Source organism: Telmatherina bonti (genome assembly GCF_933228915.1).
Source record: "Telmatherina bonti genome assembly, chromosome: 13".
In the NCBI taxonomy this organism is placed as follows: Eukaryota; Metazoa; Chordata; class Actinopteri; order Atheriniformes; family Telmatherinidae; genus Telmatherina; species Telmatherina bonti.
In genome coordinates, this window is record NC_136611.1 from 5,533,266 (window position 1) to 5,551,408 (window position 18,143).

An 18,143-nucleotide genomic window follows, 5' to 3' on the forward strand; every position below is an offset into this window, starting at 1 on the left:
TTCGCCTTGTGTCTGGTGGCTGCACGGCGGCTGCACGGCAGCTACAAACCCGTTTAAGTCCAGGACCCACCACATCCAGACCAGTTCCAGAGTCCTGCAGGCTTCTAAAGCTCCCTGATGACCGGATCACTGTGGAGAGTTTCATAGGCTGTTGGATCCACATGAGTCAGGTGTGTTGGGGCAGGGACACACTGACAACCTGAATGTTGCTGCATTGTTACGTTGCCTGGCAACCCATTTAAATTTGTGTTGATGTTTTCTAGGAGCTCATGTCGACGTCTTAATATCTCGTTTGTTCTGGGAAAACGTAGCTTATATTGGACCTCCGAGGTTCTGGGATCTGAGAGTGGAACCGGAACCAGAACCAGACGGTGTCTGTGAGAAGGACACCAACGTTTATGATGCAGACTTTCCACCTGAGCTTGAACACGACTCCACCGTGTGGTTTAGTCCTAGTTTGCGTCTCCGTTCCTGGTGTTACTGGGAGCGCTCTGAGCCTCTGGTCCATGTTGGGACGTCAGGCTGTGGAGGAGCTCCAGGACTCTGATCTCGTGCTCCATGCGGGCCTTCTCCCTCCTCTCCTCCCGCTCGGCCGCCTCCCTCTGCCGGCACTCCTCCCTCTGCAGCCACTGGGCCAGGAGCTCCTGGTGCCAGCGGGCATGCTCCTGCCTCTGGCCCTCCAGCTGCACCAGTAAACTCCTCGTCTCGGACACCAGCTGCTGGAAGCACTCAGACAGGTGCTTGAGGACGGGTTGGAGGCAGGAGGACTCGGGGAGATGCTGGCCAGAGGAGAGGAGGGTGGTGGAGCTTTCATCTGGCTGTCCTGGCTGATGAGATGTGGTGGGCTGAGGAGGTGGTGGAGGAGGAGGAGGAAGATCAGGAGCAGAGAGAGGTGGTAAAACATGTGGGGAGGGAGTGCTCAGGCTGGTTTCCACCGTTGTACCTACGAGGAGAAAAATAAAACGGTTCCATGTGAGATGATCTTCCAAGCAAAACTAACACGCTTTATTAATCTGCTGTAACTATGGCAACTAAAACGATGCCTTTCATCAGCGAGGACACGTGGAGCTTCAACCACTTCGCCGTTCTGATCATGTGACGCTTTCAGCTTGTGTTTCCTGTAAGACTCTACAGAAACACCCCGTCCTGCATGTTTACTAGGGACGGGAAAATCAAATCGAAAATCTGAAATCTGGATTTTTTTCTTCACAATTTAAAAATAGATTTTTTTTGTTAAAAAAAATCTTTTATTTTCAAATAAAATTAACACTATAAAATTTTTATCATTTTTCTTTTCGGGTATTATAACAGCAGAATGATGGTCTGGCTATTGGGTTGTTTTTTCCTCATTGAACTGAAGAAAAATGACGAGCAAAAGAAAGTTTTATATATTTTTTTGTTTTTAATCTACAAAAATCAGCAATAACGGAGAATTGTGAGAATCACAATTTATATCGAATCGCCACCCAAAAAATTGGAATTGAATCGGGACTAAAGCAAACCGTCACAGCCCTAATGTTGACCTTCACTGAGCCCTGATTGGCTGCTGACGCTGAAGAACTTTACAACATTTACAGCAACAAGCAGATTTCTGTCACTTCGCCAGGAACACGACTTTCTCATTAACTGTCGCCGTGATGCTGCGTGGAAAACGGCTTCACATGGAAACCAGCTTTCTTTTTGTTCCGGTATGAATTCGTCTGAAAGCCCTTCAGCAGAAGACGGACATTTGGTTTGTCGTCAAGGAAAATAACAATCTGTCACTTGACGCAGAAAATGGAGAGATACCAGCAGAAATCGTGGGGGCGCTGTTGAGCTGACACAACCAAAGAAGTAGAGAAACGGGAAGAAGACAACGTGGAAAAAACACAGAAGTGAAGAACAGCAAAAAAAACTGGTTTTCGTCTTCTTTTGGTGTTTTTTAGCGGTTCTAAACAACTTTATAGCGGTGACTTACTGGTGTCAAAACCATAGACTGTATATAAAGATGGGCGGAGCCTCTAACGTCACCCGTAGGTTTCTAAAGAGCTGAGTTGAAGCTCGGTGGGTGGTTCCTACCATCGCCATTCTGGCAGGGGCATGCATGTCTTCTCACCCGGAAAATACAAATATGGGCAAATAGGTGGAGCTGAGAGGGGGGCTGTGAGCGTCATGGTGGATGATTGACATCGAGCGAACTCCGAGCTTTTTGTAGCTAAGAGCTAACCCGGAGATAACAGGAGCTAACCAGCTAACGGAGGTAAGCGGGCTAAAGCTAAGTCACGTTGTTAACCGGCTAAAAACTGCGGTTGTTCTACGTTCTTCTGACTTGAAGCGGGAGCTCGGGACCTGTCAATCAAAAGGACACGCCGCTAAATATGATGAACTTTGAGATTAAATTACTTTTAAACGGGCGAGTTAGAAAAAAATTCACTCCCCCCACAGTTGTCATGAAGGTAAAGCAGGAAAACATCTACAACCAGAACTGGACTTCCCTGGACCATGTACCACGGTCCTCGAGGGCCGGTGTCCTGCAACTATTGGATGTTTCCCTGCTGCAACACACCTGATTCATTAACACACTTGTGCTGAACAAGCTGTGGAGATCTATTTCATTCGAATCAGGTGTGTTGCAGAAGGGAAAACTTGACACCATCCCTCGAGGACCAGAATTGGAGATCTCTGGACTGTTTATTTTCACAGATTCATGCCATGATCACTATGGGCGGGAAAATCGAATTGAAAAATTGAGAAATTGCTTCACAATTTTAAAATAGATTTTTTGGTTCAAAATCCTTTTTTTTTTTCCAAACAAATAAAAATAATCCCTTGTAAAATTTAAGCCATTTTTATTGTTTTTATTTATCTTTTTACTTGTCTTCTTGGGCATTAAAGCAGCAGAATAATGGTCTGGCTACTGGCTTGTTTTTTCCTAATTGAAATCATGAAAAATGACAAGTAAAAAAAAAAAAGTTTTATACATTTATTTTGTTTTTAATCTACAAAAATCAGCAATATCGAAGAACTGTGAGAATTGCAATATAAAATCGAATCCAAAAAACTCCAAAAAAATCTAATTGAATCGAATTGGGACAAAAGCATATCGTTACAGCCCTAATGATCCCCACCCGGTTGCGAGGGGAAGAAGAACTCAGTGTGAAGCAGTTCAGGTCTGGAAACAGCTGCGACGGAACGCAATGACGAAACACGAAGCTACTTCTGAAAACTACACACTACTGAAGTTACTTCACCACGTCTGGATGTAAAACTAGTAATCAGAGTACTTACAGTTACTTCCAGGGCGGAGGCTCGTCTCCATGTAAACTCCATGCTGCGACATTCCTGCATCACTGAACTCAAACTCGTTTGATGATTCTTCTCCATCCTCCAGCTTGATGTCAGAGTTGAGCTGAGCGCCGACTCGCTGCTCCAAACAGCTCAAGCTTTGTCTTTCTGTGCTCCCCAGCGCATCGAGGTAAGCTCCACCAACCTTTGCCTTGGAGTTTATCCTGCCGTAACACTCTGCCACCCCGTCCAGAGAAATGAAACGGAGGCCTCTCTCCATTCCTGCTGAGTGCCGGCCCAACACCGCATCCATCTCTGCAAAGTACTTAAAGGTGCATGGCTGCAATCCGTCAACACTCTTCTGCAGTTTGGCTCTCACATAGTTCGCCTTCAGAGTTTTCACGCGCAGTCGGCACTGGTGGGGACTCCGAGAGAAGCCCATCTCGCTCATGCGGGCCGACAGGTGCTTGAAGACGTGCGTGTTGCGGAGGTTTTCTGCTAAACTCCTCTGGACACGCTCGTCACTCCACGCACACAGGAGCACCTGAGTTTCCTCCGCCGTCCAGTTAACCGAACGCTCTGCGTCTCGTTTCCCTGTGCATGCAGAACACAGCCAGATTATGTGATCTATCCAGATACGATCAAACTATTCGCTTCTAATCATGGAATATGTTATTGATAAAATATGTGGGTCAAAAATAAGAAAATGTTGATATTAAATATAAATAAAAAGGGCGACTAAACATGACCTAATATGCTTTCCTATTCATTATTTTTCTATAAAATTCCAAAATTATATGATAAATAATCAATAACTTCATTTTGGTTTTATGCTCCACATATGTGGAACAGTCTGCCGGAGGACATGAGGATGATGGATACTGTTGAAGTTTTTAAAAGTGGGATCAAGACCCATCTTTTTAATCAAGCTTTTAATTGGTTTTATTTTTAGACTTTTCTTTTATGATTGTCATTTAAATTTTTTTATTTAATTTTTTGTGTGTGTGTGTGTGTGTGTGTGTGTGCCAATGTGGATCCTTAAGATTGATAAAACACATAAAACTCTCATCAAACCAATGTGAGTGTGTGTGAAAAGTGAGTATATGTGTTAGACGTTGGGTAAATTCTATATTTTTGTTTGTGAAGGCGGGTTTAACCTTGTTTTATTCTTGCTTTATATTTTGTAAACCACTTTCTGCGACATTTACATTTATTCCAAGGAGTATGTTTATTTTTTTAACAAATAGTTGCCCTGAAAACCATTCAACGACATTTTACTCGAGTCTTTCGTAAAATTGACTTTAAAAATCTGACTTTAAACAACATTTAACTTTTAGATTCAATGCCAATATTTTTTTAAAAAGATACTGATACTCAAGATACTGTTGAGAATATAATTCATTAAATTTCCAGAAATAATATCAGTAGGTCTCTGCTAATGTTTTCTGCGTCTGTAATCAGTTTTACACATTTAAATGAAATGAAAAATACTTTATTAATCCACAAAGGGAAATTCAATAATAAAAAGAGTTATTTTACTTTTATTCAATAAATAAATTCAATGATAAAGAGTCCATGCAGATTCTGATTTCTCTAAAATGTTTGTTTTTTTTCCTTCTTTTCTCTTCCAGCTATTCTTTTACTTGTTTTGAATTTTACTTACATATTATTTTTGTAAAAAGTAAAGCACTTCCTGCTCCTCTTGTATGAAAAGTGCTTTACAAATAAACTGATTGATTGATAACATGAGACAGGATGCTTTGCAAGCAGGTGCACTGAATGAAATATACTGGTAAAAGTTATAAAGACATCAGTTATGGATCAAACACATCCAACTGTAATAAATTAATTTATAAATAATGTTTTAAAGATGCGCGTGGCTACGAGCTGAGCAGAAAGGTCACGTGAACGCGACTTTAGCCAAACAGGAAGACGTGAGGAAGTTAGGGTTAGCAAAATGCTAAATCATAAACACTGCTTAACATTTACATTTTAAGAAAGGAAAAAGAAGAGAGGTAGAGCTCGACGACACTTTGGGGGTTGTTTTGAGCAAATGTCCACTTTAAAGCCTCATGAGTACGTGAGAGTGAACAGAAACCCAACTTCGTTGTGAGGAAGAGCAGCTAACAGCTAACGGCTAACAGCTAACTGACCCACGTCTAAAAATATGAATCTCTGACTGTGTTCAACGAGAAATTGCCAAACCAGCTGCTTCTACTCGGGCTTACTTCTTGTTGTTGACACGGAGCTGGTCGAGTTGATCATCGCAGGGTTCATTTTGATGCGTTAAAGCGACGTAAACATGAAGCACGGGCAACAGTCCTCGCTTCCGGTTTACGGCGGTCAACGTTTGGTGTCACGTGACGTGACGTTCAAAAAAGTTTAAAAAAAATTTACTGAGACACATTTTCTCATATATATATATATATATACACATATCATATATATATATATATATATATATATATATATATATATATATATATACATATATATATATTTTTTTTTTGACTAAAGTAATATTAAATAAATTTTTTTATGAAATCTTCTAATTCTGGTTCAATTGAATAATTTTTTTAAAGAAAGCAAACAAATAAGATAATTTATTACATATTACATCACTCATAAACTAAGATTTAGTGGAACAATCCTTTACAGTCAGGCGTTTTCTGTTCCTCTCAGTCAGACTTCTGCACCTGTTGACAGGTATTTTGTCCCACTGTTCAACAGAAAAGTGCTCTAATTTGTCCAGGACCAGTTTGTTCGTTTGTTTTACCTTTCTTTCTTTAACTAAATTAAATGAAAAAGCAGTATCTTATATCACTGTTTTAAATTCAGCCTTTTCTTTAATGAAAGGGGATGAAGACATATGAGCACAACTGTATATATGTAAATAAATAAAACTTTGATAAAAAAAAAAATAAGATGAATATTTACAAGTTTAACAAAATTATTCCAAGTAGTAAGTTTGACAACCATTAAACATTTTTCTCTTGATTCTTCATTAAAATTGACTTTAAAAATCTGACTTTAAACGTTTCATTTTTAGATTCGGTACCAGTTTTTTTTTTTTGTTTTTTTTTTTAAAGATACATTTAAGTTAATTATCTTTGCTAATAATAAAAGTGTTGCATTTACTAAATACTGTTGAGAATATGATTCATTAAATTTCCAGAAATAACATCGGTAGGTCTTTGCTAATGTTTTCTGCGTCTGTAATCATTTTTACACATTTAAAGAGTCCATGCACATTCTGATTTTTCTAAAATGTTTTTTCATTCTTTTCTCTTCCAGATATTATTTTACTTGTTTTGAATTTTACAAACATAATATGTAAGTAAAAAGTAAAGAAATATGAGTAAACAGTGGCAGTAGAAGGGTGAACAAAAAAAGTAAACCTACATGTTTCCTGTAAGAGTTCCACAGAAACAACATGCATGTTTACATTTCCTCACTGGGATAAAAATGTTTTAAAATATTTTTTTATTTTTATCTAAAACTGACATAAATCATCATATGTTTACTGATTTTTAATGAAAATATCTGTTTTCTCATGTAGTTTGTGCTTTATTTTGTATTTATTTCTCAGAGTTTCAGAACAGTGAGCTTGATCTATATTTATCAGATAAGATACAAAACTAAAACTTTATATGAAAACTGATTTCACAAGAAGCTGAAACACACAGGTGGAAAACCCCACAGCAGTTGTGTTGTGTGTATGTGTGTGTGTTATGTGAGTGGGGTTGCAGGCATGTAAAGTGCAGACGATAGCTCTGCATGGAAATCTGCAGCCTTCTCATTCATGAGAATGAAACAGCAGAGTCACAGCAGGGTGGGGCTGAAAGCGCCGGGGTCAGAAAGGTTACTGAAAACCTATCAGGCCTCCAGCTGCTGGAAAATGCTGAAGCAGGAAAGGAGAAGAAGACCACAGTAAAACATGTTGACCATTCAGCAAGGCGACCCACACGAGCCTGCATGTGTGTGTGTGTGTGTGTGTGTGTGTGCGCATCACAACCCGTCTCCATTTAAAATGACAAGAGGGAATGATCCAGAGGAAGAAGCTCGTAAAGAGGCCGAGGTGTTAATGGTTTGTCTGCATTCCCTGGATGTCTGACGAGGGCGTTGAGACCTCTGGTGTCCCCCTCTGTGTTCCAGAACATCAGTTCTCACCGTTTCCACCTCCGACACATCGGTTAGAGGCTGCTGAGGTGCTGCTGATACACGCTGAAGCTGCTCTCCTGTGGAACGTTTGCACTTTAAGCTTTATCATGCAGTGGAACGACGAGCCACGGCAGCAGAGTGTGTACTCCGGTGTTAAACATATCAAGTAATACACATTTCTGTGTGTCTGAGAAAACCCATCCTGGCCTCTAGGAAGACATGAAAATATTTGTAGCATACAGATTATTTAGCCCAAAATCTCAAACTTTAGCTTTGTTTTCTGAGAAGTTGTTTTTAATTTCATGTTTTCCAGATCTGTGGAGAGAAGCCTGCAAGTTGCTGGAGGCTGATAATAAACGCTTCAGTTTCCTCTTTTACCAGTCTGAGCTGTACGCAGCGTCGTAACAAACCTCTGTGCCGGCTTAAAATACAGAAAGTCACTTTTGTAATGATGAAATATTCTCAGGGAGTCAGGTGACACAACAAAACTCCGTCTGACACCAGAAACTGAGAACAAAAAGAAAAACTGGCTGATTTTCGCCACCCTGCATTTATCTCCTAAAGAGGAAATAAGAAAAGGCAGATGTGGTTTTTTCTCAAGGTTACACAAAATGTGGGGGGAAAAAGGTACAATGGAATAAAAAAAGAACCAAAAAAATCCCCCTTTTATCATGAAAGAGGGGCTTTCACAGAACTGAAAGGTCATCCCAGCAACTTCTTCTCACACTTTTCCAGGAACCAGTTAAGACCCATGAAACAAGTTTCCGTACTGGTCTTTGGCAAGGTGCAGTTTGACGTGTCACTTCTCATTTACTTTTCCCTTAATATGAAGAGAATCACCTGCAATGTGGCCGCTTTCCCAACTCTTACTTCACGGTGCTTTTATTCATCTCGGAGCGTGAAAGCAGGGAAATCCAAGTTCCAGTTAAAACCAGTTCCCTGACCGTCACGGCGGTTCGGTTTCACACAAACCCACTTGTCTAAATGCAGAAGCAGAAACCATCAGATAAAAAGCACCCGAAGACGACACAGAAAACGTTTAGAAAAGGAAAAAAAACCTTGTTGTAACAGCAACCAACCGGTGTCATAAGGGATCTCTGAACTCAGCACTGCCCCCTAGTGGATGAACTGACTCAGCAAACACGGCAACGTGAAAGACGCGTGGAAGTCTGAGCAGAAATTAGTTCTGCAAGTCAAGAGACAAAACACAGCGTGAAAAGAAAATAAATTAGTCAGAACACAGACGGATGACGTACACGCTGTCCTGCAGGCCAAACCAGCGACAACAAACGTCTTTTGTTTGGACTCATTTCATTATGCAGAGGCCCGAATATGAGCTCAGGACTCAGGAGGTTTAGGAGAGTTCGGACAACTTTGTCCAGTATCTCAGCCACCGTTTGCAGAGTTTTCTGACGTGGATCAGGAAACTATTTTACACTCTGTCATGAGATGATGGTAGTCTGCAAGGCTGAGCCATACGAGCTTGGAACAACACATAGGCTACGGCTACATGATGTGTTTTAATTCGGAGTTAACGTATTCTCCTACAAGTTTACATGAAAATAATAATTCCAAATGAATGTTTACATGAAACACGTCCTGACTTAATTCCTCTTCAGAGCAGCGGGTTGGGAAGGGTTCTGATTGGACAGAGGGTGCACGTGACGCATGACGTATACCAGAAATAAACAAAGTTGGCTCCCTGCTTCTCGTCTTTTCAGTCGTAACTTGTAAAAACTACATAATAAGTACCAGTTTCACTGCTATTGTTATAAATGTGAAGTAGCAGCTCAACACCAGCATACTACTTCACTTTCTGCAGCAACTGAGAAGGAGAAGAAAGACAGACCACCGAACACGGGAGGTAAAACAACGCGCGTCATCGGGACAGGACAAGGTTACGAGCATGCTCAGAACGACCGGAATTAACTTAGAGCGGAATGAAGGTTTACATGACAGAGGAATTAAATAGTTCGGGATTAAAATGCGAATAAACCCGACACATCGGAATTAAGTTTAATTCCTAATAGAAATTAGCATCAGGAATTAAGTGTTTACATGGTCGTTTTTCATCAGTTTAAAGCGGAATTAACTTTTATTCAGAATTAAATAGAAATTAAAAGTCCCATGTAAACGCACAGATAGTTTGCCCAAAGAAGTTCTGTACCACCTATACTGGATGTTAGAGGTGCAACCATCCAATTCCAACCTTTATTTACACCCTGTATATGCTGACAAATATGGCTTCATAAGAGACAAATTGAGAAAACTGCTCAAAATACAAGACATTTGCAGCTTTCCAGACTTTCTGGGAGAGTTTGTTGTAAATCTTATTGAGGGTCTGACATCTTTCAATAAAGACTTTAGAAATTTCAACCTTGCATTTAGTCTGGAAACCACCAACAAACTGGCCAAACACATGCTGACAAGACGGCTTCATTCCTGGCAAGCCAACAAGGACTGAACAATAAAACTAGTCTGCACACATCATGTTTACAGAGCTTCAGGTCTGAGCTGCAGGTCTGTTTCATATGTCGGGTGTGTTACTGTACAACCAGTCTTTAAATTCCTGAATCTGCACTTCCAGTTTTGGAAACAGCTACAAACTCTGAGATCCAGAAATAAAAAGAAATCATTCCTCACAGGGCAAATATGGAGCAGCGACCACTACAAAGCCATTTCACACACGGATATGCCAAAACAAATGACGGGGCTGCAGCGTCGCCGTAATTACAGAGGAAGAGGGGAGACGGTGGACTGGACATCCAGCTTATTAATCATGCATGTTCCCAGGCAGTTTCCCTGCTGGATGCTGAACACCGAACATGAATCCTCACATAGAAAAGCCTGGTAAACACTTTCAGAAAGACTTGCATCGTATAAAAACTCTGATAAAATGCAAACTTGCTGAAGATCCGAGGCGATATGGAAACATTTCTACATTTCTGCATCCTCCTTTACTGGAAGCATCAACCCTCGGAGGGTTTACCGAATGTCTACAGCAATGGTCTCTACCTGTAAAAATGCTCCTACAAACCACAGCTCAGTGTGCTAAACTACCCTGCAAACGCCTCATTTTAGCTGATTGGCTCAGTAACAAGCACAGTGTAGCATCTTCTGATGGAAACTTCCAGCAGGATGATGCACCATGTCACAAAGCTCACATCATCTCCACCATGACGATGAGTTCACTGTCCTCCAACTGCTCCACAGTCACCAGATCTACATCCAGCAGAGCAGCTTTGGGAGGTTCTCATCATGATGATGTGATGATGGCCGCTGACTCTGGTCGCTACACAGTTTTGGTTTTACTAGATTTAACGTCTGCCTTTGACACAGTAGACCATGACTTATTGATTGATCGACTTAAATCAGAGATGGGTTTTTCTGGGACTGTTCTTCAGTGGTTCTCCTCATACATAAAAGGTAGAACCTTTAATGTTGCGGTAAACAATATAATGTCCCATGTGTCTAAACTGTCGTGTGGAGTGGCCCAAGGTTCTGTCCTGGGACCTGTTTTGTTTCTTTTGTACTTATTGCCTCTTGGCCGACTTATTTGTGGTTTTGAAAATGTATCTTATCACTTTTACGCTGATGATATTCAGTTGTACTGTTCCTTCAATGACTCAGAGTTTCATTTTTTATCTATGTTGTTAGAATGTGTGTCCTGCATTAAAAACTGGCTCTCCTCAAATTACCTTCAGATAAATTCTAACAAAACAGAAACTCTGATCATTGCCCCTGATAAAAAGATACCTATGATCAAAAACTATCTTGGTGCTCTGGGCTCGTCTGTGAAAACCAGTCTCAGAAACCTTGGGGTTGTGTTTGGTCAGGCCATGTCTTTGGAGAGTCACACCCGACAACTGACCAAAAACGGTTTCTATCATCTAAGAAACATCTCTAAAGTAAGGAGGTTGTTGTCAAAATCAGATCTTGAAATGATCATCCATGCTTTCATCTCGAGTCGCATTGATTACTGTAACTCTGTTTTCACTTACTTAAATAAGACGACTCTAAATAAGCTTCAAATTGTGCAGAACTCTGCTGCCAGACTGTTGACAGGTGCAGCCAGAACAGCCCACATCACCCCTGTCTTGTCACGTCTTCGTTGGCTTCCTGTTAAATTTCGCATAGATTTCAAAATTTTAGTGTTGACCTTTCGGGCGTTACATGGTCAGGCCCCTCAGTACATCACCGACTTACTTTGTCCATACTCCTCTGGACGCTCTCTTCGGTCTTCTGGCCAGAACCTCCTGAAGGTTCCAAAAACTGGTTTTAAAACTCGTGGTGACCTGTCTTTCCAGTCTGTTGCTCCCAGACTCTGGAATGAGCTGTCTCGGTCCCTTCGTGTGCTTGACTCTGTGGACTCTTTTAAAATGCAGCTAAAGACTCTGTTTAGAAGAGCTTTTGGTTGATTTTTCGATGATTTTAATTCTGTTTCTTTTTTGTTGTTGATTGTGTTATTGTACCCATTTTTATGTACAGCACTTTGTGATTTTTATCACAAAGTGCTGTACACAAAGCGCTTTATAAATAAACTTTACTTACTACTTACTTCATGTCAACATGGCAAGGAGGAACGTTTCCACCGTGTTGGATCTGTCACATCAAGACCAAAACAGGGTCTGAGAAGGTACTAGTAAAGCAGACCTGATATGTGTGCAGTGTGTGGATGTGTAATTAAAATAAAAGGCAATAAAGACACCACATCATTTAAAGCACAACATGAGAGGACAGTTGTGTTCATTCTCTTACATTTACAAATGAGATGTTTATGGATTTTCCCTGCAAAATTCCTGTAAATAAACAAACAGAAGTGAAACTTTAGTGTTTGCTTTGTTGTAGCGTAATATGCAACGACTGATGAACTAAATCGATTTGATTCTGAAAAACAAAACGCTGACATTAAAAGCCATAAAAAAATTTTTTTTTAAAAACAGGCTTGTTTTTGCACTTTTTTTGACAATGAAAGTTAAAAAATCCTGACCAAAATGCAGAATAATCACCTAAAACAAACTAAGTATGTCCATAACAGCTAAGGAACGGCAGAGCCTGCAGTGTCTCCTCTCCCTTCCAGGACCGCCTTCAGCGTTTTGGCGGGGAGGGACGGGCTGTACGTCTACTCGCGGTGACAGTAGTAGTGCAGGAAAATAGGTCAGTGTGCACACAGCGAGGTGTGGAGATGGTTACGTCAGCGTTGGATGGAGCAGAACTGAGGTATCCTGCTGTGGAGACGCCAAACCCCTGACTGCATGCTGCTCTCTGGCGTGGCTCCACCCCCTCCCTCTCCTCTCATGTCTCCTGACAAGCTGTGCTGTTTGGATCAGTGGGCTGAAACATTTCACACCAGGTACAACAACTCAGGAGCAGCGCTGCTATTTATGGAATCTGTGTTTTGTTTTTCTTACTTTAGCTTCCAACCCTCCCGAACGTATAAGCTGATGTCATGCAGCCTGACTGCGCTACGTGATGAGCTTTAATCAGAGCGTCTCTGCTGGTTTCAACCAGATAGTCGGGCTACGTTCGCACTACAGGCTGAAGTGACTTCAATCCGGTGTTTGAGCCCCTATGCGACGTGTGCGTCTTTTCTTAACAGTCTGACACAGATCTGATATTTTTGAATGCGACCCAGGCCGCTTGGATATGTGGTCCTAAATCCGATATGTTTCTGATCTTTTGCCATGTGACTTCAGTCTGAATGGTCAGGTCGCATTAATCCGACCGGCGCGTCATTGACACACGACAAACGTCGTTATTCTGCGTTTGATGTTTATGAACTCTTTAGCGGGAAATGCGCTCACATCACTCCGTACCCAAACGTTTCTCTCTGCCACAGCTCCACAAAAGGCCTTGACCAAAAGTTTTACTTTCCTCTTCTGTAAACGTCTCTTTAAAACGAACCCAGAGTGGAAATTGTAACAGACGAAGAAGCAATTTCTCACTTTTCACGCAACAGCGTGTCGTTTATTGGAGGGTTAGCACTCAAAAAACATGACAAAAAATGGCGCAGCTGCTTTTTTCCCCAAAAACCCCCGGAAACCCGCGTCCTGTGTAGACCAAAAGCTGGCTTGGGGTTCCTGAGTAACCGAGTACATACTTTAATTTACTGCATGGTGAATTATGCATGAGTATATGTAAGAGTCACTACACCGGGGGTGCCCAAGGAGATCTACCATCCTGCAACCTTTAGATGCAACCCCTGTCCAGCACAGCTGAGTCAAACAGCTGAATTTCTCTCCTGCATGTCCTTCAGCTCTGCAGGCCTGCTAACCAGCTACTAATTTGATTCAAGTGCGTTGGAGAAGGGTTGCACCTAAAAACAGCAGGATGGTAGATCTCGAGGATCGGACTTGGGCCCCCTGCACTACACCATTCACAATGTTGTGGCTGAGGTTGGACAAAACTTTTAACTTTTATTCAACTTCTACGGTTGGACAAAACTTTTAACTTTTATTCAACTTCTACGGTTGGACAAAACTTTTAACTTTTATTCAACTTCTACAGTTGGACAAAACTTTTAAAATAGCAAATGCTCTGCTGCCATCCATATTTACTTCTGCAGACACAAAGACGCCACACGCACGCTCACTGCACGTCACCGTGTCTTCTACACATGCGGGACGCTTCTGGAGCGCATGAGGTTCATACAGGAGATCACATACAAGCCACATTTGATCGGAAATGTGAACGGACTTTCAAAGAATTCAGATTTCACAAAAACATCCGATATGAGCAGCAAACCCTGCAGTGTGAACGCAGCCTTAGATTGTTGGGCTGTAGGTTAGACCTGATGAGACGCACCGGTTTGTTAGTGATGCATGGAAACGACACGACTGATTCACGGCTACAGGTCGCAGCTGTGGCCACATCTGTACGATGCACGACCACAAGATACTGGATGGGTTTTATTGTGACACCAGAAGGTTACAAACACTCATAAAGATCATTAAATTTTATATTTGTGGTAATTATTGGTGTAAGTCTGATCATAACGTGACATTCTATTGCATCAGATTAGCTTAAAGGGGTGCTATGATGGTATTTCCAGTTTTCTGAGCTTTCTACAGTGTTACAGTGTTGAATCCTCATCAGACATGTGAACAGCACTGTTTTTTTATCACCTAAATGCATGTTTGAGTTTGAGTTCCAGCACTCTCTCCGTTCGGTTTCCATGGCGACAAAAAAAACGCGTAGTTTTAGAGAGTTTTTTCTACTTGGAAATCCTTGTGACGTCCCGGGGGATAAGGTTCGGTGATTGGTTACCTTCTACTGGTTAACAAGGGCATGTACAAATACATCAGGCGGGTGGAAAACGTGGGATAAAGTTATTTCCAACGATGGCTGGTGAGTTTACCAAAGAGAGACATCCTGCTGCATTCGTTGCTGTGGGTTGCTGTTTTCCACTTCGTTTTCAGGCTCTGATTCAGGTTCCAACATGTAGGGCTGGATGTTATGTGTTGACATTGTATTTTGTTTTTTTATTGAGTTCATATGAGCCTAATCCTTCTGTTTATGAGACGTTACAATGACGGTGAAAGCAAGTGCGGTGCGCGCTCCCGATGTAGTGCAGTGGCGGGAGGCGGGGCTTAATGCGGAAGAGTCTCAATCCATTCGTTTTGCCCGCAGGCTGATCTGACTGCCTACGGAGAGGGTCGGTCTGAAGTAAATAAAGCCATTTGTGACAATAACTCGATCAATCCCAGCCCTTCTGGTCTCAGAAATAAAAAATAAATTAGCCTGAAATGCACATAATAGTTCCACTTTAAAGCTAATTTACGCTGAGATGAGATGACGTTTCAAACGTCAGGCAGACTGTCCTGCAGGCTTCATGGCATGGCTGTAAAACATACTAGAGGTCAGTTCAGGGGATGCATGATTATCCTCCACATTTCACTGGTGGTTACTGGGTGGTTACTGGGCCACAAAGCGGCGGTGATGGTTGAAGGCACTGATCCATGAACTTCCATACAAGAGGTCACAAGTTTGAGGCTCATCCAGAATTTTCCTTTCACTCCTGATTCCTCTCTTTTTAATCCTCCTCTCATGTGTAAGTCGTTAGCATTGTGAGCTAAAATGTGTTGCTAACTTAGCTGCCTACGACTCAGAATGAAGGCCTGTTTTCAGCATTACAACACTACTTTTACACCCTGTTATAGATTTATGAAAAGAAGAAAATATCAATGTTATTCAGACTCATCACTGCTGGTTAAAACTCCAGCAAGCCGTGCAGAAAATGTCCCATTACAGCCGTGATTTGCAGCTGCAGAGCATATGCCACCGTACCAGGGTGGGATGCTCGACCACAGAACACAGCAGGTCATTCATCGGCAATAAAAGTGGGCTTCAGAGCCGTTGTGATGTGGAGTTGCCCGTCTCTTTTCAAAGCTCTATCCCGAGTCTCTCAAACGTTTAACAGAACGCGCAGGCCGTTGCCTCCACGCTCTCTAATTAGCCTGAATTTTTATAGCAGCCACCAATTTGCAGAGGCCACTTTGACCAACACCAGAACGATGCCGATCATCAAAACACTCACGATGAGAAACAGATGCCCGCATGAAGAGGAAAAAACACACATATTCAGTCCAGATCAGGTTCAGATTAAGTGGAAGTCGCTATGGGGGGGTGTAGTAAAGGCATAGCTTTGAGGGAAACTTGTTATTAGCACAGATTTCCTCAGTAAAGTCCCAGTTTATTTGAGTCGTAGACATTAGTATCTCTTGATCGGCTGAAACGGTCTCCAGCCACACACTTCACATCCTCTTTGCCTGAGTTGATCGCTCTCTCACTCTGCAGGCGTTTCCACCTTAAATTCCTTCTTCCTTTGTTTTCAAACAGAAAGCGGAACAAAAGCGAATCAAACGGAGCTAAAAGTAGCGCAAAGAGTTAAAAACATCCCACTTTGTTGCTTGTAGACGAGCAGATTTTAAATGAAGCTAAAAGAAGTTGGACTTTTAGGGTTAGTTGGACGTTTTTACGTAAGGTGGCTGTTTATATAAGCGGTGAGATGTCGGGCAGTGCTCTGGGACACCGTCCACTGCCTGTCAGGACAGTAAGAAGCTCCGCGGTTACATCACAGTCGGTCAGCATGACACAGCATCACGCTGACGAGAGCAGCCGAACGAGTAAACAGCTGAATGAATGATGCCTTTGTCGCAGTGTTGACCTGCCGTGGTGGTCTGCCACTGAGAAAGCACATCCGCCGTAGATAATGATATTTCAAGTTCGCTGAATCAAGAACATTGCGTCCTGCATTCCACAGCGGACCTTCAGTCAGCGACCACAAGACTTTGTTTATGAGAAGAATTTATTTCATGATTTTCAGGTCAAAGACCTTCATCCACTCCAAGAAAAGCACAAAGTGGCCTTTTTCCAGTCTGTTTTAGCGTATTACTGTTGTTACTGGCAGGAAAACAGGGACCAGTAGATCTTCCATGTGGCTGGGCGAGAAATCAATAACGACATTCATCCCGATAGACTCAAGATCAATGTCAAGAGGAAATATGTTTGATAGTTTTGACTGGACTCCGATCCGGGCAGATGAGGCAACGTAGCCTCTCGACTTCTCGTAGCCAAACAAAGTTAAGTTTTGGCATCACTAAACGCTTTTTGGTAACCTAGCAACGACCTGCTGAGTGACATGCGCAGCTGAATATTTCACCATCGTGTCTCATGTCTGCTTAAAAGTAAAGAACGGCGTGAAGTCAAAAGGGAAAAAGAGGACAGGTCACGTTTTTTCGGATACTTTAAGTCTGACGAGTCAGACCGAAGTCTGGAAACACAACCAGCGTATTTAACACTTGTTGGAGCACCGTTGGAGCACAGCAGCGTCAAACAGCTGCATGCGAGTTCACGTGACTGAGTGACAAACACGCGACGTTGTGCCAATCATCACACAAGCGGCAACGGACCGCCATCGATGGGCACTCAGCAGCAGTGACATAGGATAAAACATGATGCAGCGGCGTATCGTTTAGCGAAGGTCGTGCTCCCATTCAGCCCAGTTAACTCCGGGTACAAGAAACTTGTTCACACACTCGACCCCTGATACACACTATAGGTACACTTCATACATGTCAGAATGTGACACGTTACCGTTACGTGTCAGAGATGCTAGTTTTACTTCGCGTGTTCAGTCCTTTCTTCTTCACAAACGATGCAGATTTTGTCTATTTTTGCATATTGACCAGTATACTTATTTATTTCATAGTTTTGTTGACTTGTTTCATATTTAAAAGTATTTAAATTCAGCCTTTACTTGTAGCACATGCTGGTCACTGAGAGCTTCCAAAATGCTGGTTTGTGGTGTGTGTGAACACACACTACAACAGCGCTGAATTTCCTCCACCTGGTCGGTGTTGATCCCAAACAGCAGAGGAACCAATGGACTACTTCTACAGCGCTTTTCTAGTCATGCAGACCACTCAAAACGCTTTTACACTACTTGTCACATTCACCCATTCACACACACACTCATACCCCGATAGGCACCCACAGTTTGGGGTTCAGTGTCTTGCCCTAGGACACTTCGGCATTTTAGTCAGGGGAAGCCTGGAGTCAGTCCCCCAGCTTACCAGTTGAAGGACGGCTGCTCTTCCTCCTGAGCTACAGCCGCCCACATGTATCATGGTCGCTTATTTAAAGGCTTTTTTCTTGTATATTCATAAGTAAACATGATATATTTGCAATTTTGGCACTTCAGTGGGCCTTAGAGAGTC

At 42.1% G+C, this 18,143-nt stretch overlaps 1 protein-coding gene across 1 annotated transcript in view; it reads right to left on the reverse strand.

Annotated features, from left to right (window-relative positions):
* Positions 1-452: 452 nt before the first annotated feature.
* LOC306764152 (uncharacterized protein) overlaps positions 453-18,143 on the reverse strand; it is a gene marked incomplete at both ends in the record, with an annotated part of 47,449 nt that continues 29,758 nt past the window's right edge. Inside the window, 2 exons of the mRNA XM_079251193.1 lie at positions 453-943; positions 3,268-3,858. Coding sequence (XP_079107319.1) covers positions 453-943; positions 3,268-3,858 — 1,082 coding nt within the window. The remainder of the gene's footprint in view (positions 944-3,267; positions 3,859-18,143) is intronic.